The sequence below is a fragment of the Malaya genurostris genome, chromosome 3, assembly GCF_030247185.1.
Source record: "Malaya genurostris strain Urasoe2022 chromosome 3, Malgen_1.1, whole genome shotgun sequence".
Lineage (NCBI taxonomy): Eukaryota > Metazoa > Arthropoda > Insecta > Diptera > Culicidae > Malaya > Malaya genurostris.
Genome location: NC_080572.1, coordinates 221151954 through 221171071, shown reverse-complemented (window position 1 = coordinate 221171071; position 19118 = coordinate 221151954). Strand labels below are relative to the sequence as shown.

Below are 19118 nucleotides of genomic sequence, written 5' to 3'. Positions count from 1 at the left end.
GTCCATTGTCTAGATATGTATTACAGTTCACAGAAATAATCAGATATAAATAACAAATTCAGTAGTAGATTGTATGTTCGTGTTGTGTTTGGTGATGTGTGATTTATTTGACTTGTTTACTGATTTCATGACAGTGCAATCCTTAAAAATTTATATCATTACTGGTACTATGCAAACACTCTAGAATCATTTCAACATTAAAAAGATACTTGCTTATTATTTCTCTTTGAAAATAGTTTGCTCTGAAATGCTTTCGCAAGTATTTTTCACAGACTAGTTTCGAAACACGGTGAAACTTATTTTGAGTATATATATAGGTGGGAAAAGTTTATTACAAGTTAAATTTGATTCAAAATCACTGCACAACTAAATTCCTTTTCTGGACTTCAGAGACGTATGACCTGGTTAGAACCCCTCCAAGCAAAAAATACAATTTCAAAACTCATCGCTAAAGTCAAAGATACAGCGAACTTGAACTAACTATTTCCTATGACTGGAAAGTACTGCCTGTTAAACAGGTCAACGTTTGATGTACAATACTTTTAAGTCACACCTTTAGATGATACATCCAAATACAATACACCAAATCAATATCGACACACACACTAATGAATACTTTTTTCTCTCTTTTTCTTTTTCATTCATCTGTCCATCGTATAACGGTCATCAAAACACGCAGGTTATAATCTCGATAGTAAATTACACCAACACTAGCTGGTCTGGAATCGCACTCGTAACCCTCTTCGCTCCATCATACCAAACCATGCTCGTGTTGTCGTGTAAAACAAAAGTTTTTGAGTGAATCAAAAACCTGATAATCGATCGGAAAAAAAGATTCGTTTCAGGGAAACTATGTCACAAAAGTACACAAATCAAATGATGAGCTTTAACTACGCCCGAAACACAACTTTTGACTTCTGTTTACAATTCGATGCATGTATATACGTGTCTACTAACACAAAATGAAAACATTAGCCATTCATATCACGGTACCAATTCACCTAGCCAAGATTCCAAAATGCAAATGAACAATAAGAATGTACACATCATAAATCAGAACAAAGGATCCGTCAGGCCTTTTTCAATTGTATGCAAATTCCGAATCGCTGTTCAGCTTTTCCTAAGTTTTATCCAATAAATATCCTTTCTGGTACCAAAAAATTTATCTGCAATGACAAACTGGATTAACATTTACTATTATAATAATGAACTGATCTGATGGCCGAATTTTATAACTCTAAGAATTTTTTTGTTTAGTATTTTATTTCAATTTTATTATCACTGGGAGCTACACTTCAAACCTTAACATGATCTGCCACCGATAAATCTACATCAACAAAATGATTTTTAAGAAGGAACACCCATCCACGCTTATAGAACAGATATTCAAGCTAAAACAAAAAATTTCAAAATATCGACGTGAACATTTCAAATGGGCCTAATTCCTGCGAAGAAATTGATATTCGTACTTTTACAGACACTACAAAGTACGTAATATCAACTTAATAAAAAAAGTGGATCAGGGTCATTTCGCCGAAAACCATTTAACCGAAAGCCGTTTCGCCGAAAGCCATTTCGCTAAAAGGGTCATTTCGCCGAATCCTGCAATAGTCTTAATATCGTAATTGGAATTGACTTAAAATAAAGACAAACGAAAGAGGGTAGCGTTAACGCCCGTTTTGTTGACCTACAATTATACTTGTTGACTATTAGCTACTAAGCACCAAAGCAATCGCATACGTGTCTACCAGGCCAAAGTATTTGGTATTTTCCGTTTACTAATGCCGTTTTTCATTGAAAAACACTAGTGGCGTGGATTGCTCTAGTTTTGCAATTTCGAGCAGAAATGCAACATTCTGACGATGTTTCATTGCGATTTCTGCTCGAAAGTGCAAAACCAGAGCAATCCACGCCACCAGTGTTTTTCAATGAAAAACGCCATAAGTGAAAATGAAAAAATATCTAATGCGACTTCGCCACATTGTTTTGGTTCGTGTGCTGTTCGAAAGAGCGGTAGCGAGTAAAGTAAAGAAACCTAGCTTTGAATAGACCGGGCAAACGAGGCGGTTACAGGTTTGTATGCAAGACGCCGCCGCTTCCAAAGACGGGTCAGCGGGCAAATCAGGTGCCCTGAAAAAGACCACCACCTTGGCTTCGGTTATGTAGCTCCGCCACATCAGTTATACAGGAGACATAATAACACAAAATATAATAATATGATGCATTCGAAATTATCCTTTTGGCGAAATGTCCTTTTCGGCAAAATGACCCTTTCGGCGAAATGACCCTTTCGGTGAAATGACCCTTTCGACGAAATGACCCTTTCGGCGAAATGACCCGCTCCCAAAAAAGTATGTACTGTTTTATGGTTTTTAATTCATTGCAATAAAATAATTTTTGCATATCTTAGATCAATCGGGCTCACGCAGAAAGGAATGTAACCCCTTGATAAAAGAGAAAGTAAACAAACAGAATTTGTCAGGCTTTTAGGCCCATTTAAAATGTTCTCGTAGAAATAAATTTTTTAGGGGCATTTTAAAATCTCAGAAAAACAGCCATTACTGCAAAACGCAAATGCATTTTTTTCCGCTGCGGAGATAAATTTTCATGATTATCCGTTACTTATAAGAGAAGAGTGTGTCATGATTAAAAAAACTATTTGAAAATTTTTCGTTCCACGTCAATTAAAATGCACAGCTATATTACATTTTAATAACGGCAACACAAGATGACAACTCATTCCACACAAAGAACTTCATCATTACAGTCATAACTATTGAAACAAAATCATTAATCACAATTGTGGTTGATCTGGCATCGTGCTGCATTGACATGGTTGTGAATGTTGCTCGCTACTTGAGGCCAAACTGGTACGTGATTTAATCCTAATTAATTTATTTATACGTACCTTTTGATCGCACCGGTTGTCACAAATGGAGTTCTCCGCTTTCCACATGAGCAAATTGATTGCTAAATTATGTATTTTTTGGCAAACTTTCATCTTCTGGGCAATCAAACTTATGACTGGGAGTGAAAAACTAGAGTCTCGGAAGCTACCAGAAGTCTTCTTTTACGTATGTCTCGTCATCGTCGGCTGTGTGTCCGAGCACGTGGTTTTCCCATCGTATTCTGCCGGCCATTTCGATTTGAAGCCACGATTAGAGAGATCCGGATTTTCATGGTGCATGCGCAAAATTATTTTACGCTGCTGACTTCACCTTCGAAGCATTGCAAAACTATTACTGTCACTTGCACAATGTAAACATTACACACTGCCCAAGTTTCACTTAAAATTGTAATTGAAAATACCCAATGATCAAAAAGTTACAGCCTTTTGAAAGTGCTGTAATTTTAGTTCGTAAATGCTTTAATCTCTGTCATTACTTTCAAAATGATATTGAATCTAGAAGAAATAGAATAGCACCAATTGTGGACTGTATGGCGGATAAGTCAATTTTCCCTTGTACCACAATTCAATTTAAGATTTCAATAGAATAGTTTTCGTGTCGCTACGTCTGGCAAAGCGATGCAGTGATGAAAACCTACACCTTCTAGAAAAAAAATCCTGCAAATTTCATATTCCTACAAAAAATCCACTAAATTACATACTCGTCGTATAAATTACATAGCATCAAAAGCAAAAATTTTTACAGTAGATCTAGCAAAACCATAGTATATGGATTTATACTTTCTGTTTCAACAGAGGCATTGACTAGTGGCTTGTGAGATCAGCGTTCTATCTACCACACGTTTAGTGAAATCTGACATATTTTTAAATATTAAAACAAATAAATTTACGCGCCTGCGGCATATGTGACAAATATTCAAATTCTTCTTTGAATTTCAGTTGTTCTACGAATAACGTTCTTATGATTTGTGTCATATGTACATCTGCGTCACCTATGAATTTCATTTTTTTTTGTTTGGCACATATTTCCATAGCCTAAAATTATGAGAATAACACCATCAGAGATAACATTTTGCGAAAACATTCCTTTTAACTTGATGGGTTTCAAAGTAACCCTATAGATCGCTTTATGTGGCAAGAACAAACCATGAACTGTATTTGTCAGCAGGCAGAACAGTAAAGTTGAAATTTGGCTGGTAAAAAAATTCTACTATCGCATGCAGTCTCCAGACCAAAAAACACGAATGCCAGCGCACTTCGGAAGCGTGGTTGGCCATGCTAACACGGAATCGGGCAGAACGACAAAACGACCTCACATTAAGCGAAAAATTCACCTTATTTATCTGGCCTTCCGAAAAATTACTTTGTAGACAGAATTAGGTGGATGTAGGGAATTTCGAACCATTAGTTTTATCTGGCATTATCTGACATCGATCTGTACGAAACTTCTGCCAACGTATTATTTCTGCATCATCTCATTTTTTTTATTGGCAGTCGAGCCGATGTTGTAATTTATGCTTTCTACGACTGTCAAGATTCCAAGAATCCAAGTGTTTTCGTGCATTAAAAACTGGATCAGTTTTCCAAACTTCTAGCGACATTGAGAATTAAATCACACGGCGGTCATGCAAAGTCTGAATGCATACGGAAGTACTGTTCAATTGGGTTGCTCAATAATGACGTTTTAATTTCTACACTGGTGCTAAAACGCTACAGAGTAGGATAGAACCAAATTTTACCATATTATCTTGTCTTGATGTTTCTGTGCTGTCTTAGCGATACTTGATATTTTCTTGATATTTCATTGAAGGAATCAAGAAATTGTACAATATCTGTTTAGCATCAAAATTAGTCATTTTATCTTATTTCGTTATTTCAATTTTATTAAGTTTAATTTATCCAGAAGCTCTATCTTCAAATAAAATATTATTGAACAAACTGCATCAGAATCTGATCAAATAAATGCTTATGAGATTATTCTATTCTGAATATTTCAATATCAAATAACTGAAAAATTCACCTTCTGTAAATATTTTGTTCTTGCTTTGATATTACAATGATAGAATTTTACATTTTTTTTTATCATTCAGACTTTGTTATGATTTTTGATATTAAAAAAAAACAATGTTAATTTCTACCATTGAGATGTTTGGATTTAATAATACAGTTTGTTATTGGTTTGCAAATCACTTCTACCCGGGGATACTTAAAGCTCGAACAAATCTCATGCGGCAGAACTATTTGCTAGCCATCTTTTAGTTTTTTTCGCGTTTTTACTCAACCGATCAATAAAAGTGCTTTCAATGTATTTATTGATAACTGACAATCAATTAGCGTCGAGAATTGCCGAATGTTCTGATGATCTGATAATAGATACGATAAATCAGCATAAGTTAGATTTCTCACATTTCCCGACTTTTCAATGGCACAGCATTTTCATGGATTGAAGGAAGTGAACCACTGCGACCTCTGGTGGCACTATTTCACCTGTTTCCCCTACATTATGAAATTTTTCTATCTTTTTAATTTTATTTCAATTGATATAAACTTCAAAAAATACACAAGGCACCACTTCGTCAAAAAAAAGCATCATAGATATTTACCTGAGTGAATTCTGCAAATGATTGTTTTTATCGAAAACACGGAAAAATTCAGCCAATAGCCCTGATACACAGTACGTACAGATGTAACTTTAACTTTCCGACTAGTTAGATGCCCATAAAAGAAGTCGCAATTTCCTACAGTTATTAGCAAAAAATGTAATATGTATTGATAGTGATTTCTCTACTAATTTTTCTTATTCCGTCATAGAAATCAATGTCATATGCAATATCAATTCATCACCTAGGAAAAACACTGCGTGCTTGTGTTCACTCGGATTCATATTATACAGTATCAGTTATTTTATGTTTCATAAAGCATCTTTTGATGAATTTCCTCAAATTGCATTGCCAAACGAAACCATACAATCTGATGCAAGTTTATACTATATATACTACCAAGCGAATCCTCATTTTGATTTCCAATAAATGCTCGATTGTATGCATCTAGCTACGAGTAAAACCAATTTCCAATGTGCCAATCTATCACAAAGTGCTAATAGTTCAATGGAATCGTCGTCAATTGTGCTATAAACCAAATATCTCCTAACTGGATCTGGCATGCAACAATAAAAAAAAGCTATTATTGCTGTTCTCTGCTAGTTGAATCGTTCCTCTCATTGCTTGGCACCACAATATGAATTCATCGAGCATCATTCGAACGAAACATGCATCCAGTCCGAAAGTGGTAGTAGAAAACGCAATTTCGATTTATCGTAAGATCTGGGTAATTGTATTTATCAAGTATTTATATTCACCACACTATAACTCGGCTCATAGTCACATGGATTACGCTAGACCTATGCTCCTGCTCTCAAACCTGTTTTATTCGATCTGGTGATGTAATGATGCCTTTCTCATTTTCTCATTTATATTAGAGTAAGAAGTAAGTTTTTTTGGGCTTCTACAAATTGGATCAAATTTGAGATTTTTCTTAGTTTTGCATCTTCAAATGATGATTTGCAATTTGGTATATGAAACCATGCGTGTGTTGGGGAAGAAAAGCAAAATTTCACGAAAAAAACACGCGTCCAGATTTGACACAAAGTTAATAACCTAATCGGATGCCGAAACTTACGTCCAGGCGAAACTTCTGTTAACTTTCGGCGCAATTATATTTCGTAGTTTAGTCTAAGCAAAGTTTGAAAATAAGTTCCTGATCTTGAAGTTTGAAGTTTGAAAATAAGTTACTGATCTGGCAGGCGATTTGGGGATGTGCTGAAATAAATGTTCCCTTCATCCAACCCATTCTGGAACAATCAACACTGCAAAATTTGCAAAGAAGTTCCTGATCTTGCCAGCGATTGGAGAGTGTAGAGAGTTAAAAAATGACAAATGGTAATCATAACTTATGTAATAAAAGAAAATAAAGTCGTTCCATGACTATTCGTTTTTAATTCTGCATGTCACACATATAAATTAGGGGTTAATGAGGTAAAACGTACTCCCTAAGGAAATGTTGCTATATCTTAACTATAGAGATTAACACGGAAGAGTTTCATGCATGACTATCTTCCGTAATCATTATTTCTCAAAATTACGTACAAATACTCGCTGAATGCATTGAAAAATATATGAAATATCTTTTTTTCCAAAATCCTTAAAAATTTTCTATTGAAATCTATACGGGGCATGACGCCCGATCGAGGAAAACATGGAAAATATACAATTTAAATTACGCGAAGTGCGATTATCTGAACATAGAGGCAGGATGATCTTAAACAACGGGCGAACATCCATCAAAACAACGGATTATAGCTCATGATAACAACGGGGCAATATGCACCCTCACAAAGCTTCTACTTCTTATTCAAAGAAAGCTTTAGACTTTTCGTTGACGAAATATTTGCCAGATGGAAGATTGTTCACTATTATTCATTAAATTGATAACTTATGGATAATTTTTGTAAGCGAATTCTTGAGCATTTTGCCTCACACAATTTGAATCATTTTGCCCCAAAAATATGAGATGATAAATTTGACGATTTTCTATAAAATTGCAACTACAGCGTCTGTATTAGAACTAATTTTAAAAACCCGAATGATTGGCAGAGAACTTCACTGGTTACGTAATTAAAATCGTAATATCCTCACCCTAGAAAACTACTATGGAACGAACATCAAAAATTACTTATAACAGAGACATAATCGTTTTTTTTTTAATTTTTCCAGATATGATTGAACCATCGCTACCAAAATTTTATCGTAATCTGTTGTTATGGCGGACTTTCAGTTTCATTAAAATTTCAGTGAAAAAAATTGGTAACTTTTGAGAAAAGCAAAAGGTGCATTATGCCTCGGGGGTGCGTTTTACACCATCTTCCCCTAAATGAAAACTTGCTTAACTATGAGAAGAAACAAATCTTAGTTTTGAGTGAAACCCAAACCATTTGTCATTTCACAGTACTAATTTTACTATAATTGAATGTGACGCTGGCGTGTCTCTGGCTATCGGTTGCTGACAGAGTTCAAACTTCACACGATGTGTCATATCAAGACTCGCGTGCGAGTTTGTTACATTCAATCAAAGCAACCATTTCAGGATTAGCGTGTCGCGGTATTGTACACTGATAAAAATATGTACGATCGATTCATATGTAAATAGCACTTCAATTTAATGTGCTTTTTCATTTCAATACAAAACCAATACGATTTATTTTAAGATTTCATATGCAAATATATATGCACTTCATTTTCTAATGGAAATGAGTACAGCAGAAATGTAAGTGCAAAACACTTGATTCGGTCAACTGTGTTTCAATTGAAATCTATATGAAAACAATGTGACATTCATATGAAATTCAAATAGAATTCTAGAGATAACGATATAGCTTATCATTTTGATGTGCTTTTCAGATAAATGTAACATGACTTCGACTAAATATCAACGGGTTTTACACTCACTTTATGAGTTAAGTGTATGAATTTCATGTGTTCTACAAGTAGTGATAGTTCAAATGCTTTGCACGTGATGCTAGAGTGCAAATTATTTTCAGTGTAGCAGCAACATTATTCTGCACTAAAACAATAATCACATCATAGTTACGTGAAAAGTTATGTGAATATCTTCCACCCTTGTTTAAAGTCACATGGTTATTTTTTCAGATTTTTATATAAATCAACAGGATTCTTACCCTGAAAAATTAAACATTTGTTTTAGAAAAATAGCACAGAAGTTCAATGACTGAAAAAACCACAAAAACCGATAACATTGTGGGAGTGAGTTTGTGAGGCTGACAAAATCGGCATAGCTGAAATATCAATTTCAATCGAAATCACAATTCTTTTTTATTTGTTATAAAAAATAGTGAATAAAAAAATTACGCAAACTTTCAAGCTACTTACGCTTTAAAGTAGATTGTTTGACATTTGGTCAATTCACGTAACTAAATCGAACGTAAATTCTAATCGATGTCAGTTGGACTGTCTCTTCCGGTTACTTGTCCCGACGCCATCTTGATGAGATCAAAATCGAAACTTCAAAATCAGCTGAATGCAATGTAAATGAACATTCAATCGGTTTACCTTGCTTATTGCACGAAGAGAGTTAGAGATTTTTGGATCGAGCAGATAGTGTTTTGGGACATCAAGTGCTAGTAATTTTCACAATTTGAGAGCCGCTCTAAACACGAGGGGCCCAACGTAATCGGTGTACTTTTGAATGGCAGATGCTAAAATACCGGTGTCAGATGGCTGATCTTTTACAGACAGACGCAATCTTTTTCCCACATTGATGATCATAACAAAGGAATGTCTATTTCTGTAAACGTTTCAAGAAATGAGTCGTTGAAGAAGTTTTTTCGAGGACGCGTTTTAGAAATCATGATTGTCGATGTCCACTGTATCTCAACGCAGAATTATCAGAAATCAAAGCAACAAAGTTGTAGTTAATTTTTTTAAACCCCAACGTTTTTATTTGCTTAATCCTTTTAATTTTTTTCTATTTTTTGGTAGTTGGTTGAAGTCAAAACTACGATGGCAGATTTTTGGATTACTAAGAAATAGCAAAATGTATGAAAATAATTTGAAAAAAATATTGGAATACGCCACACCTTTGCAGATATTAGATGTACATTCGCATTTAATGCCCAGAGGCGCTAGATGTGATAAAATTTTTGAGACCAACTATGGTCTATGAAAATTAGTGAGCTACTGAATTAGGAAACAAACATGATAAATCGATACTCAAATTAAAATAATGTTAGAACTTACTCAAAGTGGACGAATAGGCAAGCTACGCACTAACTCTGATGAAGTTTCAAATTTTGGTCTCTCGCTTCCAAAAATGATACAAGAAGTTTCAAACCACCTATGGGTATTATTGGACTCATTTATTTCGCTGACCAGCAATATGGATATCCGTTGTATTTCATCCAGTTTTACATGTAAACATGTGACTTTTGACAACTCAGAATGAGATCTTAAATCTCAAATGTATTTTCATGCCGGAGCACACAAATGGTTATAAAATGATCGGATAGTTCTTTATTTTTTAATCTGTGAAGTTTAGTTTTTAATTTTGGACGCAAAATAAGATTTCCACATGGAAAAATCGGATCAGGATGATTTCGCCGAAAGCCTTTTCACCGAAAGCCATTTCGCCGAAAGAGTCATTTCACCGAATGACATTTCGCCGAAAGGGTCATTTCATCGAATGCCATTTCGCCGAAAGGGTCATTTAACCGAATCCTTCAATTGTCTTATTATTGCAATTAGGATTGATTCAAAGTAAAGACAAATGAAAGATGATGATGTTTTTGCCCCTTTTATTGACAATCGTAGTTCTGAAATATTTCAATAAAAAATAACGGATAAAAAGTTTTTTAAATAACGAATAAATTTATTTCCTCGCGTTTAATCCAGAATGACTACTCTCTTGAATATTATTTTTCAGATTGATTCATGATCCTTAAAATAAGTTCCCAACAAAGCTTGTTGACTTTATCAGTAACTAAGCACCAAAGTAACGACCTTCGACGAAATGATCCATTCGGTGAAATGGGTATCTTTGATTATCTTATCAAAAATCAAAATATCAAATGAACGAAAATATTGGCGCATTTCTCATGTATGTATTTGTCCTGTTCTTGAAAATATTCAATATTAACTTTAAAATTGTTTCATTCTGATAGTTTCCGAACTAGTTTTTTTATTTACGATTACTTAACCACTTTCAACCGCAAATTCGACGTAAACATTTCATAAGGTCGCATAACCCAACGAGAGTTTTTCTTTGTTTACTTTCTCTTCTGTTAAAAACTCCTAATTTTCACGTTTACTTACAAAATATTCGCGTAAAATAAAACACAATATTTCTATATTTCTCATAGTACGAACATTGATATAATAACGCATATATAGTCTAAAGAGAAAGTAAACAAACATAATCTGTCAATTGTTTTTAAGGCCCTTTTGAAATTCGGAAAACTATCAGCTCAGGCTAAAATCCATGTAAGAATTAACTTTGACTTTTGACTACAATAATTTCAACTCCAGTGCTTTTGAAAAGCAACTTAGAATTCTTGGGAACTCGTAGCATGCAAAAGGTACCAGTAACAAATTCAAGATCAGTAAAATTTGATTAATTCGGAAAGGCCAGTCAGAACCACTAAGCTATTTAGACTTTCAAATACGTAAAACCTAGCAAATTTATACCTTGATGCTTCTAACAAAAAGAACAATTTACACATTACTTGATTTTACAAACAAAAATCATGTTTCCGTTGTCGACTCATTATTGTACAACAGTTCTAATCAAGTTGCTCTCGTCACTTTATACTGCTAACTAGACACAAAGTTTACTGAGCTTCAACAACATGTTTGGGCAATTGATCGCTACGAAAGTCAACTAATTTTACATTTTACCAGTGACTCAATTTCAAACTACTGAATGACCAGAGTGATGAATCGGAGACGAAATAAAATGATTTATGTCCATTTTGCACAAAACGTCCCTGCTGTAACTAAAGTCTTACATCTGCGGATCGAATACTGATTTCATAAGAGTCATCCAGACACAAAAAAGCACATGTTGTTTTAGCTTGAAGGATATAATATATTTTATTTTCATAACAATATATAGTGAAACAAATCCCACAAAGAATAGTCTACAAAGAAAAACCGAGGAAATTATGAATAGGCAGGATGTTAAAAAAGGGCAGATCGTTCACAGCCAGCGGAAATCACAAAGATATACGGGACCATTTTGTGTCTTGCTGTAGATTCCCTCCAGAAGTTAAGAGTAGCAAAGAGTTTAGAGAAAAGGAGCTTTCAAAACAGCTTGATATTTTCCGAAAGCGAGCGATGAGCGAGAAACTTAACAAAAAAAAGTTTCAATTTATAAATCCAATCGATGTCAATGTGTACTGTTTTGAAGTTTTTTCATAGATATGATATACATTCAGAGAGCATAAATAAGCATACCCCATAAAAAATTTCCACTTGCAGAGAAATTTTCTACAAATATACCCCGAAGATGAAAATATCCATTTTACACAGACAAATGAGGACAGAAAAAAGGATGTTTCATAATTAAATTTTACATAGATTAATCATAAACTGAGCGTCGGAAGAGACTAAGTACTAAAACCCATTCCTGGACTTAGGGAAACTATGAAGAATTAAGCCTTACTACTCCTGAAATTTTCTGAAAATAAAATAAATGTAAAGAAACACCACTTATTTATAAAAGAATATATTTGTACATGAAAACAAATGTAAATGTACGATTTTACTCTTCTCCAACTCTAAACATATCCTGTCTTGTTAATTCTATTCAAAGTACTATTCTATTCTTCTAACTAATTGCCGTCTATCTCTATACTCTACTGTTATTGCTGTCCATAGTGCTAATTCCTATTTACAAGATTCTGAAACGTTCCAAACCGATCTCCTACCTATTTGAAATATTTCAATTTATTCTTCTACCTAATCACACACACACACAACGAGGACCACATTCGATATGATATCACATTTTTCTAAAGCCTTATCTCAACGCGATAATAATTTTACCGTTCAACAAATCATGGTAGCCAAACTTGAAAACAAAAAAACAACCGTACTTCAACCGTTTCGAAACTGATATAACTACATATATTCTAGTAGAGCAACTGAAAACGACAATTTTGTAGTAGTAAATAAAACAAATTTAGTAGGCGCAATTCTGTTGAATGAATTTTACTTGTTTGTACATCTAGTAGATTTTATGTAAAAGTAGATCTAGTGAGTATCACAGGCTCAAACGAATTGTAGAAATACATTGAACGTACATAAGCCGGTATATCTCGAAGACTAATACAGAATCTAAATAATAAAGATCGATGACTTTTGATTGAACATAATTTGACTTTCATTTCAATCACATATCCTTCCCCCCCACCCCCTCGGGAATTCGGGGCCCTATCAGCGTCAATCACTTTCCGATGAAGGACAGACATAGTCATTACTGCCCATCTACTCTGGAATCCCGCGCAGTGACTTTACCGTAACGATTACCTTTCGGCTAGTGCTTGCGTGACCCAATCAGTCGAAGGGAAATCAATTATCCTTCCATTTACTCTTATCAACCTCATCATAAAAGCATCGAACCCTGCGTCTTAATGAGTTCTTTTGATCCCGTAAAACTTCATCCCATTTATCACGGTAAGCACACAAAGCGGTTTACGGTTTCCGGTCCGCCAGAAAGGATTAGATTCGGTACGACCATTGATTAGAGAGAGTTCATTGCTAGCCTCAGCAGGTGTCACAGAATTGATTCGTTTCGGTGCAAACACTGTTCATCATGAATAGGAAAACTGACAAATTATTCAAAAATTCAAAATTAAAACTAGTAAGACCAATACCGAACCCGTCTTCCTTAACTTCATCTTCAGCGTCAAAAAATGAGTCATCGCGAAGAAAAACCATCGATGTGCTTGGATTGATTGGTGTTCGACACATTTTGGACCCAAGCAAACATGTATTAGAGAGGTAAGTTTGCAAGCTTTCTAGAAGAACCAGAAGACAACAAATGTCCCAGTGCCGTGAATTTTTGTTCGGTGATTGTTTATTAATTATTGTCAATTGTGATATTCTTTATAGCTTGTTCACGACAAAATCTGGACAGATAAAATATGTAACAAAACAAATTTGGTGTTAGTTAAATCCAAGATGTATTTTTATTCATTTAATTGTGCATTATTAGTCACCTTAAGACTAATCACAGGTACTTTATAAGGCTGCATGAAAAAACTACGAACTTCTGAGTTTACTCCAACCAAAGATAAATAATAAAGACATGTATGTGCTTACAAATATTTAAAAAAATCTGGTTCGTTCACGGTACTTTCTAAAATAACCGTACTCGCCGCTTGGTGGAGCGCGAGATTAATTGCATTGTTATCATTTCAACCAAAGTGTGCCATAAAATCTCAATATATACAAATGAGCTAACGAATCGAAAGGGTTCTCACGGTTTGACAGTTGCATTATGAATGTGATGATCGTGATAATGGGAACTCAGTACTGCAACCATTTTATCACCATTGGTGCCAGTTTCACGGAGGACCGTAGATGTGCAACTTAAAAAGATCGTGACTGTCATGTCTGGAAATTCGTTTGTGCTCCAACCATCTCGGAAATCGTTAAACTTGCTCGGTTATTATGATCAAACCTGTCGAGTCTTTGCAAACGAGTGATGACACGAGAAAGATTTTGAAGGGTAGGTTGGATCCAAGAACACATAAAATTAGTAATTTTAAAAATGGTAAAGGTGGCTCGATTATTGTTGAGTGTGCAGCAGGAGAGGATATTCAATCAGTGAAAGAAAACATTGAAGGCAATTTAGGTACTGAATACTCATTACTCAATCCCGGGAAACCAAAACTGAAAATAGTGGGAATGAGTGATCGATATTACTCTGATGTATTTATTGACCTTTGGAAAAGTCAGAATAAAGAAATTTCGATAAAAGATGTAAAAGTTGTTGCTGACTTTGAGAATCCACGCTTCAAATATAACAAATATAGTGTTATAATTGAGGTTGATAAAAATACTTATTCCAGCTTGATGGACGCCGGCAAGGTTTGCGTCGGCTGGAATAGGTGTTCGGTTTTTGAGTCGTTCAACGTATTGCGCTGTTTCACGTGTGGTGAGTTTGGTCACAAGAGCACCGAATGTTTAAACAGTGGAAATTGTTCCAAATGTATTAGGTGTACAACTTTGCTTCCGCCGTTTTTTCCAAAATTTAAAGCTTTATTGCGAAAAAGTGCTTACAGATGTATTATTCAAAGTATTGTCCGTCGCTAGCGACAACTTTCTCCCATCTTTCCGGAAATTTTTGGATCCCGGCTCGAAAAAAGGAGTTCTTTTTTGACGCTATCCATGAAGCAATCCATTTTTCCAACTGTTCGAAGGATTGAAAATGTTGATCTGCCAGGCCGTGTGCCATCGAACGGAATAGGTGGAAATCAGAAGGGGCGACATCTGGGGAATACGGCGGGTGGGGCAAGACATTCCATTTCAGCGTTTCCAGGTACTTTTTGACCACTTTTGCGACGTGAGGCCGAGCCCTGTCGTGTTGGAGGATGACTTTGCCATGTCGCTCTTGATACTGTGGCCGCTTTTCTTTCAGCGCGCGACTAAGGCGCATCAGTTGCGTTCGGTAGCGATCTCCTGTGATGGTTTCACCCTGTTTTAAGAGCTCGTAGTAAATTGTTATTCATCTTTGGAGGTTTTATATCTTCCACCATCATGTTTGTCTTCGACATCGAAATCGCCATTTTTAAAACGTTGAAACCACTCCCAACACGTTCTTTTACTCAGAGCAGCATCACCGTAAGTTTCTGAAAGCATTCGATGTGCTTCAGTTGCATTTTTTTTTCGAATTGTAACAGAAAAATAAAACTTCCCGCAAATGGCGAGAGTTGGGCACTTAAACAGACAGCGTGAATAATACGAAAGCAAGAACAACTGTCACTGAAACGGCGATGACAATTTGTTAGGCACTGTACACACTCACTTTAAAGGCATTATCATCTATGTATTTTAACCAGCCTCAGCCGGTACAGCCATCTATCGGAAAACGGCGAAAGCAAAGTTGTACACCTGATAATTCCGCACATAGAACATCTGAGTGTTCTTCAACTGAATTCAAATGCGTTAATTGTCTGAAAATGAACAAAGAAAGGAAATTGAATTTAGACATTCACCATCTTGAATGATTGCTTGAAACGAAAAAGAACAACATTATGTCAATGGAATAGCAACTAATGGATGAGAGACATTCAGATATTTTGTATTTGAACATAGCCGATTTGTCTTCTAATTATGTCGCAATGCGTCATCTTATAGATGAAAGACATCCTTCATTAGTTTTGCTCTCAGAAACACATATATAGTTTATTCTGACGCTTTCGATCAGTTCAGTATTCCGGGTTACACTGTTACTTTTTGTTTGTCCCATTCCAGGCACACGGGTGGAGTTGCAATTTACGCCAGAGAATCAATTAAATTCAGCATTCAATCAAACGAAGCAGTTGGAAATAATTTTGTATACAAGTTGAAAGAGGCATGCAGATGGGTAATTATGGAGTTGTTTACCACAGTCCAAGTTCAAGCGACCGCCAGTTTCTGGAAATTCTAGAAAACTGGTGGGAGAACTTCGTCGATTTTTCTAAACTAAATATTATTACTGGAGATTTTAATATTGATTGGCTCACTGATCAAGGTTCGAATCAATTGAAACAGTTAGCAGAATTCAATTCGAGATACAGTAAAACATTGATAGATCACGTTTATTCCAATTTCGACGGTGTTTATTCAAATGTGGAATCCGATTGCAAGATTTCAGATCATGAAACAATTGCAATCTCCGTAATAAAATAATAACGCCACAAAGATCGAATTTTATCCCAGACGGCAAAGTAAATATTCTTATACTCCACTATTCCCACATTGAAACCGATCGTAGGAATAGTTGTCACGACTTCGTCAAGCTTTAGTTTATACAGGATAGTCGTTTTCCCAGCTGCATCCAATCAAACTACCGACAATATAAATACATGAAATTCGATAGAAAACATTTACTTGCAAACTAATGATAAGTTAAAAACAAATTAAATTTTATAAAGTTCATGTGACGTAACATATAAACCGACAAGCCAATTTAATAATGATGATACTACTGTATCCTATTTGAGTGTAGAATTGTTTTGTTATACCCTGCAATTGTTATAACACTCACCCATTAAAACTCTCATCTGTATTTTCCGAAAAGCCTGGTTATAACGCTAGAAATTGAAAGACCCATTCTGAAAAACTTCAAAATTCTACCCGTCAAATTATATAAGGATGATATACAAAATGCTAATTTTTGAATTGCAAAGAATGCAATGGAATGCAATGTGGTTGGTAAACGACTGGACAATGCGCAATTCAGGCCCCAATGTGGTACTTAGCCTCTTCTCCAGTAACTCCTATCCCTACCTCCCCGCGGTGTCGGCCGGGGGAACGAGCAACCATAGGAAAGATCGGGTAACCAACCCCGGTTGGACCTTCGTCGTATGCTGACAGGGAAGGGGTCCTCTTTAGAGGATGTCGGAGCGTCTGTACTCCATGTTAGGAGCGGCTTCAAACAGCGTCTGTTCTGGTATCCAGCGATTTAGTATGAAATGCTGCATCCCGTCCAGCTAAATCCAAGGTGGCAACCCCACCAACGGGATCGTCCTAGTGCTAGTTGGGACGAGACGACGAGAAAGAAGCGTTCTACGTGCATCTGGAACAAGCCTATGACGGTTGCCCACGCAGAGACGTAAAAATTGTCATCGGTGACATGAATGCCCAGGTAGGAAGGGAGGCAATGTACCGACCGGTAATCGGGCCGAACAGCCTGCATGCCGCATCGGATAACAACGGCCAACGGTGTGTCAACTTTGCGGCCTCCCGAGGAATGGTAGTCAGAAGCACCTTCTTTCCTCGCAAGGAATCCACAAAGCTACCTGGAGATGACCTGACCAACAGACCGAAAACCAAATCGACCACGTTTTGATCAACGGACATTTCTCGGACATCAACAGTGTTCGCACCTACCGCAGTGCGAATATAGATTCGGACCACTACTTGGTTGCTGTATGCATGCGCTCAAAACTTTCGACGGTGGCTACCCAACGTCGAAACCGAACATCGCGGTTTAACATAGCGCGGCTCCGGGATGCTGGAGTAGCCCAAGATTACGCGCAACAGTTGGCTGTGGCACTACCAACGGAAGAGCAGCTTGGTGCAGCTACTCTTGAAGATGGCTGGAGAGACATCCGTTCTGCCATAGGTAGCACTACATCAGCAACGCTAGGTACGGCGGCTCCGAACGTAAGAAACGACTGGTTCGACGACGAATGTGAACAGTTAGTGGCCGAGAAGAATGCAGCTTGGGCGAGCAAGCTGCAACACCGGACGAGAGCAAACGAAGAGCGATACAGACAGGCGCGGAACAGACTAAACTCGGTATCCCGTAGAAAAAAGCGCCAACAGGAAGACCGAGATTGCGAAGCGATGGAACTGTTCCGTGCTAATGACACAAGGAAGTTCTACGAGAAGGTGAACCGTTCGCGCAGAGGCCATGTGCCACAGGCCGATATGTGCAAGGACACCAACGGGGATCTTCTCACGAACGACTGTGAGGTGATCGAGAGGTGGCGGCAGTATTTCGACGAGCACCTCAATGGCGATGTGGCGGAATACGAAAGTGGCGGCGCGGTAACGAACTTGGGAACGCGTGCGGAGGACGATAGACTGCCGGTCCCAGACCTCCAAGAAGTGGAGGAGGTGGTAAGCCGGTTGAAAAATAATAAGGCCGCTGGCGTTGACCAACTACCAAGCGAGCTACTAAAACACGGTGGTAATGCACTAGTGAAAGCACTGCACTGGGTCGTTACCAAGATCTGGGAGGACGAGATTTTACCGGAGAAATGGATGGAAGGAATCTTGTGTCCCATCTACAAAAAGGGCGATAAGCTGGATTGCTGCAATTACCGCGCGATAACTCTGCTGAACGCCGCCTACAAGGTACTCTCCCAAATCTTATGCCGTCGACTTTCACCGATTGCAAACGAATTCGTGGGACAATATCAGGCAGGATTTATGGGCGAACGCGCTACCACGGACCAAGTGTTCGTTATCCGCCATGTGTTGCAAAAGTGCCGCGAATACAATGTGCCCACACATCACTTATTCATCGATTTCAAATCAGCCTACGACACAATCGATCGAGAACAGCTATGGAAAATCATGCACGACTACGAATTTCCGGACAAACTGATACGATTGGTCAAGGCTACGATGGATCGAGTGATGTGCGTTGTTCGAGTATCGGGGATAAACTCGGGTCCCTTCGAAACTCGCAGAGGGCTACGGCAAGGTGATGGCCTTTCGTGTCTGCTATTCAACATTGCTTTGGAGGGTGTGATAAGAAGAGCGAGGATAGACACTAGTGGCACGATTTTCAGAAAGTCCGTCCAGCTACTTGGTTTCGCTGATGATATTGATATCATAGCACGCAACTTTGAGAAGATGGAAGATACGTACATCGGACTAAAAGCTGAGGCCAAGCGGATCGGACTAGACATCAATGTGTC

General features: G+C 37.0%; 1 protein-coding gene across 8 annotated transcripts in view; it reads left to right on the top strand.

Annotated features, from left to right (window-relative positions):
* The window catches only part of LOC131437613 (uncharacterized), a 524049-nt gene extending 511198 nt beyond the window's left edge, over window positions 1–12851 (top strand). For all 8 annotated transcript variants that reach the window (XM_058607079.1, XM_058607084.1, XM_058607083.1 and 5 more), the window contains one exon: window positions 680–12851. In XM_058607079.1, coding sequence (XP_058463062.1) covers window positions 680–686 — 7 coding nt within the window. In that variant the 3' untranslated portion in view covers window positions 687–12851. The remainder of the gene's footprint in view (window positions 1–679) is intronic.
* Window positions 12852–19118: the final 6267 nt, after the last annotated feature.